Source organism: Cryptomeria japonica, chromosome 11, assembly GCF_030272615.1.
Source record: "Cryptomeria japonica chromosome 11, Sugi_1.0, whole genome shotgun sequence".
NCBI lineage: Eukaryota > Viridiplantae > Streptophyta > Pinopsida > Cupressales > Cupressaceae > Cryptomeria > Cryptomeria japonica.
The window spans coordinates 299,271,297-299,284,422 of record NC_081415.1 but is presented as its reverse complement, the minus strand read 5'-3'; the positions used below and the strand labels follow the sequence as shown (position 1 = coordinate 299,284,422).

General features: G+C 37.3%; 1 protein-coding gene and 1 non-coding gene across 2 annotated transcripts in view; one reads left to right on the top strand and one right to left on the bottom strand.

Moving 5' to 3' along the window:
- LOC131072179 (suppressor protein SRP40) overlaps positions 1-13,126 on the bottom strand; it is a 51,757-nt gene that overhangs the window by 24,564 nt on the left and 14,067 nt on the right. The window contains exon 2 of the mRNA XM_058008257.2: positions 4,195-4,262. Within this exon, the coding sequence (XP_057864240.2) occupies positions 4,195-4,262 (68 nt within the window). The remainder of the gene's footprint in view (positions 1-4,194; positions 4,263-13,126) is intronic.
- TRNAP-AGG (transfer RNA proline (anticodon AGG)) lies at positions 2,688-2,759 on the top strand. The gene has a single exon. It is a non-coding gene; the product is annotated as a tRNA-Pro (tRNA).

Genomic DNA, 13,126 nt, shown 5'->3' with positions numbered 1-13,126 from the left:
TAGGGTTTAATGCCATTTAGACATGCAACTTGGAGATAACAACTATGTCAACTAATTCCACCCATGTTTGCTCTAAAGTGCCCTCTAAAATAGGAAAAAATCACCAATCCAATATCCTCTACCCATCCTTATCAGTCTACGAGGACTTCATTAATAAGACTAATCCTGATATGTTGACTCTAGCTAAGAAGGGGGCATTACAATGTTACCATGATATTAAGAAGTGGACAACTTCTAGCATCTATCACCCATCCATCACAATGTTGCATCTCTGCAGACCATGCTCTTTTCATTGGTACAATTTGTTGTTCTAGTTGAACTTTATCTTTAACAATAAGAGTAGTGCAAGGTTGTTCATAATAGTGGTTTATAACTTGCTAGTCCATTAGTGATAGCTTGGACCATTTCCTCATAGAAAAGTGAGCAAGCAACATTAAATGGCATTCCATTTGAATAAATAAAATGCGCAATCACTACATCAACTGCATCTCAACCCTGCACATCGAACAATTGGGGTTTGGGTTATTAATGTGTCGTCTCTTGCAACATAACTCTATATCTTTTGTTGTCACATCTCTAGAAGACACGTTCGTATCTAACTCTCTAAGTTGATTCTAAGTTGCCCCTATTGCTTAATTATGAGAGAATGAATAAGGCACTTTACCATCAGCCCTTTATTGATCCCTCATAGCTTCATTCAAACAAGGTTCAACAACTTTTCCCAATATGTGAAGAAAATGAACCCTCACCCTCAAGTGCTCTGAAATGTCTTAGTACAAAGTTTACATTTAATGGCATTTGTTCCATATGACCCATTTGACCCTAAAACACATTCACAATATTTCCACAACAGGTACAAACAATGCTTTCCTCCACTTGACATTCTAGAATCTAAACCAAAAATTATTGTATTAGAAACAACAAATTCAAACAAAATAAACTAATAGTAAATTTAACTATTAAAATTTTAAGTTTAAATTTAAATCTTATTCAATATTTTAAATTTATTGAGTTATTATTATTATCTGTGGTTTGCCAAGTTTGCAAACCATCAATTCAATTGATGATCTATGAATGTTTGCTGCAATGCCTCAAAGCCAAGAAAGCCTTAAACAAGGCTTCAATCCTTGGAGGTATACAAGTACTCAACAATGATTAAATTTGTATACAATTTATTCGATATTAACTAGTTTAAAACTTTAAAGATTAGTTTATTGAATTATTAACAATTTACTATTTAGATATATGATGTTGTAGCATCGTAAATTGTACACCTTTAATTAGGGTGTCCAATTTCACACTCTCCTAGCACTCATCATTATGATGACCTTTATTGTAATAAATTAATATTGAATTCAATATTATGAGTCTTATTCCACTTTAATACATCATCACACTCTTATTGGGGCCCTTAATTCTAGGTGTGACCTTTATCATTTATTATCCTAATTTATAATTATTCCTGCCCCATTTCAAATCTCAAAACATGTTCCCCAATCTAAACATTATATATTTTTATACAAATCTATTTTCGGCATCAGAACCCAATTATCTTGCATCCCTAAAAATTCAGCCCTAAAGTGTCAAGACCGACTGGCCCCAAGCCACTTGGTCCAACACTTTTTGCCCCAATTTCAAGAGGATAATACAGTGGTCCTATTCTATTCATATCTAGGTCCATGTGAAAATATCATTATTATAAATCGGCCTAAAGGTGACTTTATTATGAAATCCCTATATAAAGCATCCCTCTCAATTCATTTCATCAATCTTTCATTGTCTCATTATTGCATCTATGCATTATGCTATTACACCACTTCAAGAGTAACACTTCAAGAGCAAATCTAATTCAAGGAGCAGTAAACTACATCAAGGCATCTTCATTTATGTATCAATTATGATTTCATGATGGATTCTATGTGATTCATGATATTATTACATCAACACATGGAGGACTTATCTTAAGGACATTGCTTCATCAATTGAAGGTATAATCAATTCAGTCAATCATTTCAATTCAAGCATTTCCAATTCAATTCAAGGGTTAATTTCAAACCCAAGGTTCGAGTTAGGCAAACCCCTATCAACAACACCACTTCCTCTCTTTCTATGTGTAGGCAAAAAGTTCAGGAGCCACAATTACAAAGTTAGGGAAAGCAGATAGAGACGATTGGATCTGACTTTTGCAGGAGCGAAAAGAGGACTAGGATGTCCCGAGCAACCTGGTCCCACAAATTTCTAATGAATTTTGGGAGAAGAATCTAAGCGACATTCTGAATCTAAAAGTTTCCTATTTGCCCACATTTGATAGCTGGAGGACCAAGGTGCCCTGGGAGTCTTGGTCAAGTACTTTCGGGCCAAATTTTCAAGCACAAGTTCTTCTCGGTTCTCTCACCTCAAATTCAGCTCCGTGTCTACATAGTACATTTGTAACTTGTTGGTGTTGGAAATAAGCCACACCCGGACCGACGATGGACTGGTCCAAGAGGGGCTAGTAGCTCAATGGTAGAGCACTCCAGCAGCGTATGGAAGGTCCTAGGTTCGAATCCTAGCTGGTCCATGTCTAAACATGGTATCAGAGTCAGGTCCAGGCTAGGAGCCCCAAGCACACGAGAGGTGTGGCTTAAAGGGGGGTGTTGGTGTTGGAAATAAGCCACACCCAGACCGACGATGGACTAGTCCAAGAGGGGCCAGTAGCTCAGTGGTAGAGCACTCCAGCAGGATATGGAAGGTCCTAGGTTCAAGTCCTAGCTGGTCCATGTCTCAACATAACTTACTATTTATGCCATTTTATGCCTATTTTCCATCATTTGCCCTAAATCTAGCATTCAAATTGCATCCTTTCAATTACATTTTCAAAATAAACAGAATTCAATATACATTCAGCCCTCTTCCTAATAGAATTGAGGTTGAATCTATTGAGTGCATTCTCCTTTTCATGTAATGTGTGTGAAATAGGTTTAATTCCTTGTTTACATAGCTAAACTTGTGAACTCCTATTTTCAAACATTACAGATATTAAATTAGATTCTACTATTGCATGGTCCACATGGGTTACTTAAGACATAATTTGTCTACTTCATTGTCAAACATTGCAATGTTATGTATTATGGGTCCAATACAATAAACATAGGCTAGTTAAAGCCACACGATTTATGGTAATCAAGTGCACTATATTTCCAATAAAACAAGGGCAATGCTATTCTGTATTTAATTAGGTTACTAGTTCAATGGACCAAGCTTAGTTCAGATATTTCAAAATGTGCCATAACTATCAAAATGTAAGTAGATCCATGTTGTGAATGTCATCACGCAGTTCTACAATAGTTTTCTACTGCTCCTTTCTACTTTCCCATGAGTAGACAAACAACACAACATGTTTTAGGGTTTTTGAACTAGGAGACACGAACAAGACATCTCCTACGACTAGTAATATCTTTGTACTCGTATCTAGATTCAAAAATGCATCCCAAGAATCAAAGACAAATCTCCTGCAACCCTAATTGATATTCATAGATTATCTATTGTCTCTTGATCTTTGATGTTTTCCATTAAGACAAAAAAGAGTTGCAAATTTAATTGAGTAGGACATTGAAAGATACGCAAAATAGGCCACCTTTTTTAGGATGCAAATTTAAGTAACTAGATGGATAACCATGAAATTAACAAAAAATTAATGTATATAAATTTTGTATACATCTTTGCAATAAGCTTCATAAATTTATTCCATTAAAACCAATAAATTATTAGTTGTCTCTATAAAAACAACCAATAACACAAAACAGGATGCAATTTTACCTTTTAAGTGACTAGAACATTGAACGAGATGTAGAATAAGAAAAAATTTAGGATGCAAACTTAAGTTACTATGTGGGTAACCACGAAACTAATGAAAATTCTAAATCAGATGCAAATTTAAGTTTGTCAGATTATAGTTGGAAGACTAATGATCAACTAGGATACAAAAAAGAAGCAGTTTAATTGAATTTTGTAAAGATTCAGTTGTGTCATTCGTACCCATGTTTTGTGCTAATTCATTTGCCATGTCTAGATGGGATGCAAAAATCACAAATCATAGAATTGAATTGAAACATTATTAATATTTGTGCTCCAAATTACACTAAAAATTATTGAGAAAGAGATCCATAAATGAAAACAAAGTATTGTTTGCAACCAAAATACAAATGCACTCACCTATCTTGAATCGAGTATTGATTGTAAATGTCTTCTAGATCCATTGTCTGTGTCTTCCAAGAACTTTTCTGTAATGGAATAAAACATCAGCACAAAGACGAGAGCATAAACTGTCAAGTATTGCATTACATTTGTTTGCTTAACTATCAATATATAGATGTTCTGCAAAAATCCAAATGGGAAAAGTCATTAACGTTTAAAGTGTGTTGAAATCAGCTAATCAATTTCAATAAAGATGTCATGTTTAAACTTCACTATGAAGGATACGGAAGAGAAATTTATGTATTCGTGAGCAAATCTAAATGATAACAGAACATATCTATAGGAAATCTATTTCATTTATATAGTCCTAAGGTACAGAACCTGTGAATTCAATGCAGAACTTATAAACAATTGTTGTCTAGCAACAAAAAAATGAATGGTCTATTTAAGAACTGATCTCTAGCATTTGTACAAGATTACCGCTTGTAACAAAAAATCATTACATGTTAATTTATTAGTTTGTCAGCAAGTAACAAATGGTGATGGTCCAGTTGTCAGAAAAAACTTAACCAATAATACAACTTGTTTACTAATTTAACATCGTTATCTTATTTGCAACTATATCATTAATTGTGTTTGGTTAGTTGTAAAGTACATATTTGTTGTAGAATAATTGTTCACTAAGATTTTCATCTCATTAGCTTGATGCTTTTGTACCTTTATAAACACCATGATTTCGATCAATCCCAAAGTATACAAAGAAATCTTATACACAGAGAACTAATAGCACTAGAGATCAATTCAACGATTACCTATGCATTGCAGCAATATCTTCCAATTCATTGCAGACAAGGCATCTAATTTACCAGCACAGGGTAGGTTCCTATCACCTAGAAGTTAAAAGAGGCAGATAGAAGAATGCCAAATGTCACCCATGTCCATGTATGTTATGTGACCACAGTGGAGAAGTTCAGCATGATAAACATGTAATACTTTACTGTCCTCGCTCCTCAGTATGAGAAGATGATTAAAGGATAAACTTAAACACAATATGTTGAACAACTTCACCCACACTGCTGAAATTTCCTCCCAGGCAGCTAAGCAGTTACATCAAGGATGTTCAAGAGCATAGCTTGTCACCTCACCTACAAGGCCTCCTCCATGCCTAAAAAATTTCAATGCCTGCTCTTAGTGTTTGTGAAATTTTTGCATCATTTTTTTAAAAAGCTACGCGTTTCCATGCTCACAATATAAGACGTTAAAGAACAAGCACATCCAAATAAAGATCTCAACTGACAAACGATGCATGATGTGGGATCAAAGAACTGCATAGCATTCACAAGGCTTGCATAATTTTCTTTTTTGACAAACTGTCTGTGCCATATATTCACAATACAAGATCATAAAGGACTAAAACATTTGAAAAAGATCTCAACTAGTAAACTAAGCATAACGTTTGATCAAAGATCAACATATCATTGACAAGAGACCAATACAACTTAAATTACAATGTAATCTATTTAAAAAAAAGAGTTTTCCCTCACTGTCAAAGCAATGATCTCTACCCAGCCATACACTCAAAGAGAATGTTACCTTTAGCTTAAGTGATTTATATAATTGAGCTGAGCTTTTGTTTATATAAAAAAATAAAACTGTGGCGATTCAATACTTTTTGATACTATTATGGACCTATTTGGCATTTCCTTTTTTTGCCTCCCAACGGCTGCATCTGCTTCTCTGTGCAGTAGTTCTCTGACTAATCTGCTTTGAGGGTTTGAATCTCCGATAGAAGGACATTTCAGCACCTATCCCTGCATTTTAGGACCAAAGACAAAGAACTTTCTGGTTCCTTAGAGGACATCTCCCTTATTGCCAATCCCTCTCATTCTCCTGTGACAGCACTGGCAGATACAGCAGTGATTACCAATTACGGCAGTGCTTGTGATGCAGCAACAGGCATTTCTCCCAGCAATCCTCATCCTACGAAATTGCTTGCTTCTGTTGTGGGTCTGGGTGTGGCAGCTTGTGGACTTAAGGATGCAGACTTTTTAAGAAATAACTAAATTAGTTTGCCGGCTAAAAACAGGTAAGGACTAAAACCTCTGAAATTTTCTAAATCATCCCCTGATTTAGTATTTAGGGAAGAAGTATTGGAAGGACAATAATACTCCTCAAAATGCGGTTTAATCTGTCACTTCAATCACTTGTGGGCTCGTGCTTCTGAAAAGCACAAATGGATGTCAAGCAACCAGCAGCCACATATGGCAGGCCATCTAAAAATTTTACCCATATGCACAGACCTTTTTTATTGCAGTTTTTAAATCCCTCAAGGGCAGAGACTTTATTCTTAATGATCGGTTTTGTAGAAATTATCAATTTCTCAAGACCACAAACAGCTATAAACCTTCACTATAGAGAATATGATATTTCATCAATAGATGAATGATATTGAGATTGACATAAATAAAATGTACAATAAGCTCTCCTTATAAAAGGCAAGAGCAAAAGAGATGAGAGCACACAATGATGACATGTGGCTCAATGAAATGCAAGGGTAGGTAGGAGTTAATTAGAACTCAACCACCCGACAACTATGCATGCACTAATAATAATGCATACAAATAATAAACTTTACCTACTACCTAGTTAAATAATATGCCTGAGTAAACTTAAGATTGAGTAAATTTTAATTTACTCCAACACCCCCCCTTAAGTCCAACTTAGGGAGTACACTTAACATGCAAAGATGCAATATGGGTCCCCAGCTACTAGGCCATGTTAGGTACCCATGTACAATGCAAATGCAAAGAAATGAATCCCTCACAAAGCGGAGAAAAGGAGAAAACCTCATGGGACAAAACTCCTCTCAAAAAGAGAGAAAAGAAACAAGCAAATCATGATGCATGAAGGACTCAAGACCCCCCAAGGATTACATACATCATGTATATACAATCAAGTATCCCCCCATTGGAAGGAAGAAGAGAGACAAAATACCCCTCCCATAATGAAGAAGCTCCAATGTTGATGAAGTATGCTTGGAAACAAAAATGACCCAATGTCTACAAGCAACACATCTTCCCTTAGGAAGAAACAAGTCCATCAAATGATGAAGAAGCCATGCCATGTTCAACTGAAAGGAGGAAGTCAGTCTCCAAATGTGAATGTCTGCAAACTGAATAGGAGTCTCCAAGCTCAAAGAATCCATCACACAAGCATGATCAAACTGAACCATGAAATGTGAGAAATCATGTGAAGGAGGAGACTCATGAATGCCAATCTCTAAAGAAGGTGAAGAGAAACTTCCAACTAAGATGAGACTAACATCAAAGAGAAGAGAAACCCCCTCAAGTATGTCTCCCAAATTTGCAATATGAGACTCAACAAACAAGTTTGAAATGTCAACCAAGTGCTCATCCCATACTACAAGATCTAAAATACTATGATCATCATGCTCAATAGTAGAACTCAAATCCAAAGAAACAGGAGATGGAGTAGGAAGCTCAACACTTGTCTCAAGAACACAATGATTCAAGTGTCCAAACTTCTCCTCACAAACATGTTTCACCCTTGATGGAAGGGCGTGCACATCAGGAACATCATCATCATCATGAGCAAAATAAGAAAAGGAATACAATCTAGAAGCATGATCCACAACTCTTGTTCATCCTCTTTTATCACCCCACAATTAGATTAGTCCAATCTAAGAGAATTGAGCTTAGAGAAGAAGTCTTGAATATTATCAAAATCACTAGGATTTAGACTCATTAGTTCATTCTCCAATTTGAATTTCCTCATCTTATCTAGCTTACCAAAGAGACCCTCTAAGGTAGTCCAAATTCCATTAGGATGTGCACAAGATGCAACATGATACCGAAGATTAGGAGAAATGGACAAACAAAGAGTACCAAGAGCTTCATCTCTTCTATCAAACCATTTTCTCTTTTTTGTAGCACCTGCAAGTCCTAGATCATTGCCAAAAGTGATTTCATGCAGCTTCTTTGTTAGCAACAAAATCTTCATTTGTGTCTTCTATTCATGATAATTATATGGAGTTAGGAGTTCAACTTTTGACAAATCCATGATACAATGAAGAGTACAATAGAAAAACTGATTATCCCCCCACAATACAAGCACTTAAACCCCTTTGTACAAGAGAAATTGACACAATTTTGCAAATGTACAACAATGTATCCAAATGTACCAAATCAGCAACTGACTGAAATTATGGACTTTTGGAATCAAATCTACAAAATGTGTATGGATAGAACTGAAGGAATACCTTCCTGATGCAACACTATGCCAAACAATGTAGGCCGACCAGCAAAAGCTATGCCAAAGCAAAACGCTCCTCTTGAAATGTGAGCCAAATGCAAGTAAGTTGACTTAACTGTATTGAACCTGTAGGATGATAACCACACTCCCTGCTATGATAAAATGCTGATCAAATAGTCTTTGGAGTAACACGGCCCAATGAAACACAATTTGTTGATTTTGAAGGCAATAATAAAGGCCAACTTGCCCAATACTCACGGCAAAATGAAGACCATATCTGATCAAATGATTTTGCAAAACAAATATCGCCAATGTTAATGAGCATTCAGCGCCTAGACAAGGCAAATCCAGGTCATGTGAGCACTACAAATAGAAATTCAATCCCTACCAACTCAAATACAAACTCAAACAAAGCAAATAATTTGTCAGCAAAGGCACTGTTTTGCAGATCAATGGAGCTCGATGATGAAGAATAGCCCATCTACAAACAACATTGCTAATATGCCAAACAAAAAAGGATAGTTCGCAACAAATAAATGAAGATCGAGCGGGTGCCTCACAGGCCAATGAGAAAATCAATCCTTCTACAAAAAGCCAGGACAGCTACACCAACCTTTGGGGAATAAAGGCACCAGTCTCTGAAGAATATTGCAACCACTGATTGCAAAGAAGCTGTGATCAAGTCTAAAGGCCAATGAGTCTGCCAGCTGCAATTATGGAAGACACCCCTCGCATTCGCAGTTACCAATTAGGCATAAGGAAATGCAGATTGCAATGGCACAATATGTAATTGCAGCTTGCAACTGGAGAAAAAACAGGCCAGTGACTGGCCAAAAAACAAATCGCAGCAACCAGGGATAAGCCCGAACAGAAATCACTGCGACAAATCAAAGGAGCTCGATAAAGGGCCTATGCAATTTGGAAAGCCGCCTCTCAAATCACCAACAAGCTCAAACTGGAACTTTGCAATGCGATCCACCACAAAGAACTGGGCAAAAAAACTGAAATCGCTGCCAACTCAATGCTAAGAACTACAACCAAAATGAATGAAATGGGCTGAGTCGTGCCTCACCAAACACGATCTGGGCTCTACACTGGAATCTACACAATCTATCTTGGACGAACTGAAACAACAGTCAAGCACACACCTAAATGATTGCAGTATAACAGAATGCTCCAATCACAGATCATGGATGTGTTTAGGGCCTGCGAACTTACAATCCACACATGAATCAAACTCTACCAAGCTCTTGTCGACCAGGTATAAACTTTCATCAGCCAATAAAGAACTCGTGCCACTACAAATAATGGTGATATAAGCTGCCCAAATAAAGAGACAAGGCCTGCATAGAAGGGATAGAAGCTGCTGAAAAACAAAAATCTATCCAACAATAAGCTCCCGATCTCTCTAAAGGCACAATAACCAGGAAACCAAAATTCTGCAATAAAACAGCAAAAACTAGAGTACAAAAATGATTTTTGCCAAATGATAACGGCAAAACAATCTCTTAAACAAATGTCCTTTTGCTGGAAATAATCTGACCCAGGCGGACCAGATGATAGTGCAGGCTGACCAAACAATGGATCTACCAATGCACCAAAGAACCGAGAAATAATTGGAACTGACGAAGCACCAAATGAAATGGTGCGTATATTGTTAGGACTCGGGACATCAAACTCAACCCAATGAAGATTCTCAAAATGGAAGGAGTTGCCAAATGTCGGCTTTGATACCATGTAGAAATTATCAATTTCTGAAGAGCACAAACAGCTATAAACCTTCACAATAGAGAATGTGATATTTCATCAATAGATGAAGGATATTGAGATTGAAATAAATAAAATGTAAAATAAGCTCTCCTTATAAAGGCAAGAGCAAAAGAGATGAGAGCACACAATGACGACATGTGGCTCAATGAAATGCAAGGGTAGGTGGGAGTTAATTAGAACTCAACCACCCGACAACTATGCATGCACAAAAAATAATGTAGATAAATAATAAACTTTACCTACTACCTAGGAAAATGATATACCTAAGTAAACTTAAGATTTAATAAATATTAATTTACTCCAACAGTTTTGGTTATGGGGGAGGCATTCACTCCTCATGAAGTCATGATATCCCAATTTCAACCCATTGAAGGAATCTTTTCAAGTGATGCCGGTTCAGGTCAAGCTTCCAAACCTCCCTCTCCAATTGTGCATAAGTCCTTGCTTTGCAGTGACTGGTAACTCCATAGGGAACATTTTGTCCATAGATAAAAAGACAGCTAATTTCCCCCATACTAATCTTGCCTTTATCCTGGTTGAAATTGATATTTCAACAGAAGTTCAAATAGATAGTCATTGAAAGTGTCAAATTACTCATGCAAGCAACTTCTGAACCATGAGGGTCATGCTTTCCGTTGCCGCAGATGCTTTGAAGCAGGCCATGTTGCTGCTAATTGTTCTAGCACCAACCATAACTCTGCAATCCAAGCATCTTGGTGGAGAGAACCTCCCCCTTACTACTTAGTTGTTCTAGATCATTTGAAGGAGTATCAGATTTCTTCGAAGACCACACAGGTATCTTTTGCTGTATTAGAGCCCCCTCAAAGGACTCATTTAACTCCTTTTATCCCCCTCAAATAGATATTGTCATTGGAAGTGTCAAATTGCATATGCAAGCAACTTTTGAACCATGAGGGTCTTGCTTTCCGTTGCCACAGATGCTTTGAAGCAGGCCATGTTGCTACTAATTGTTCTAGCCCCAACCATAACTCTGCAATCCAAACAACATCTTGGTGGAGAGAACCTCACCCTTACTACTTAGTTGTTCTAGATCATTTGAAGGAGTATCAGATTTCTTCGAAGACCACACAGGTATCTTTTGCTGTATAAGAGCCCCCTCAAAGGACTCATTTAACTCCTTTTATCCCCCTCAAAGGACTCATTTATCTCCTTTTATTCCTTCTAAGAAATCTATTTAGAAGGTCCCTTTAATGGTTGAAGGTTTGGTCCCTCCAGCTAATTCCACAGAGACCCCCTCAATCCCCTCTCCATCTTCTGATAGCTTAATTCTGAAAGCTCCGATAATAAATGAAGTTTATCCTTCATCCCCTTTGCTAACAGTGGTGACTGCAAGTAAGCCTCCAATAGTTCCCACCCATATAGCATCGTATCCCTTTGAATTACAAGAGTATAGCTTGTGGGAAGCAGAATCATTTAATAATTGAGAAGCAGGATTTAGAATTTCTAGGAGGGATGGACAGGACTTTGGTTTCCAATCCAAAACCTAGCGAATCAACAAAAATTACTTCTTATATGCTTAGATCTGGTAGCAAGAAAGAGAATAGGTTTGCTGTGAAAAAAGTTCTTATCCAACGTTATGTATTGTCTATCAAGTGCAGAAGACCAATAGAATCACCCAGCTAATTAATCAAAAAAAGAGGAACTGTTTGATATTTACATATTTTAAATGTTTATATTGTTATGGGGCAAGCAACTTGTTGTGCCCTTTTTCACACATCGCCCCATTGCAAATGGGTACCCTCCCTTTTTTCCTGCTTTCTAGGGTTTTTGTTAGTGTCCCATGGCCTTCCACTTCAGTTTTGCCAAGCCTTGCTCAGTTTTGAACAGTTCGAGTCCTGGAGATTGAAAGTTAGCTTTTGCAAACCAAGTAATACCAGAGTCCGAATACCGTCAAAGTGCCCAGAAAGGCCAAAGGACGAAGAACGCAATTGATTTGAACGAATTTGAACAACTTTCTATTTTTAGAAAGTTTGTTTTTGCTTTTTCCTATTTTTTAGGAAGTTTCGTTTTTGGCATTTTTGGCCCAATCCCCGGAATGGCTATTTTTAGAAAGTTTTCCCTATTTTTTAGGGATGTCTGCTTTTTGCTTTTTCAGAATGGGGACTTGGGGTTTGCACTGGTGGCACTGGCATGCATCGAAAACTATCGAAAATTTTCACATTTTGACCCAAAAAGCTAAGTTCCTATATTTTAGGGGGTCATGGCACATTCAAGGGATAATCAGCTCGAAAAATCATCTAAGTCTAGAATGTCATCCTGATCCTCAAATGTCCTGAAATTTGGCGCTGTCTGGAATGTCATCAAGATCCTGAAATTTGACTAAGTCTGGAAAATTGAAGAATCCTCCAAAAACTAGATTTTGCATTATAACTCCTGGAGGTCCAAAACCACTCTCAAACATCTTGACAATATATATGAAATATAACTTAAAGTATAAGAAAGAGAATTATACTTAAATGTTATATTTCATATATAGTCCGCCCTCTTAGTGGCCTTCCAAAAGTCCGCCCTGGCAAAGAGTCATGATGTCTATGAAACTCTGCCCTATCCAAGCAAGATGATGGTGATCTCCCAAAAGTCCGCCATGAAGTTAGAGGCTCAAAAGTCCGCACTCATGAGAAGTGAAGAAAGTCCGCCATGTTGGAGGGAACACCAAAGTCCGCCATGCATGAGTAAGTAGTCAAAAGTCCGCCTTGAAGAGGGAGCACAAAAGTCCGCCCTCCTTGATGCCTTCCAAAGTCCGCCATCCTTGGTGATAGACCAAAAGTCCGCCCTTGGAGATGGTTTCAAAAGTCCGCCGAGACAAGGTATGATGATGCCATGGAGAGATGCCTCCAAAGTCCGCCCTGGAGTGATCTCTAAACTCCGCCATCCTTGTTGGAGGGAT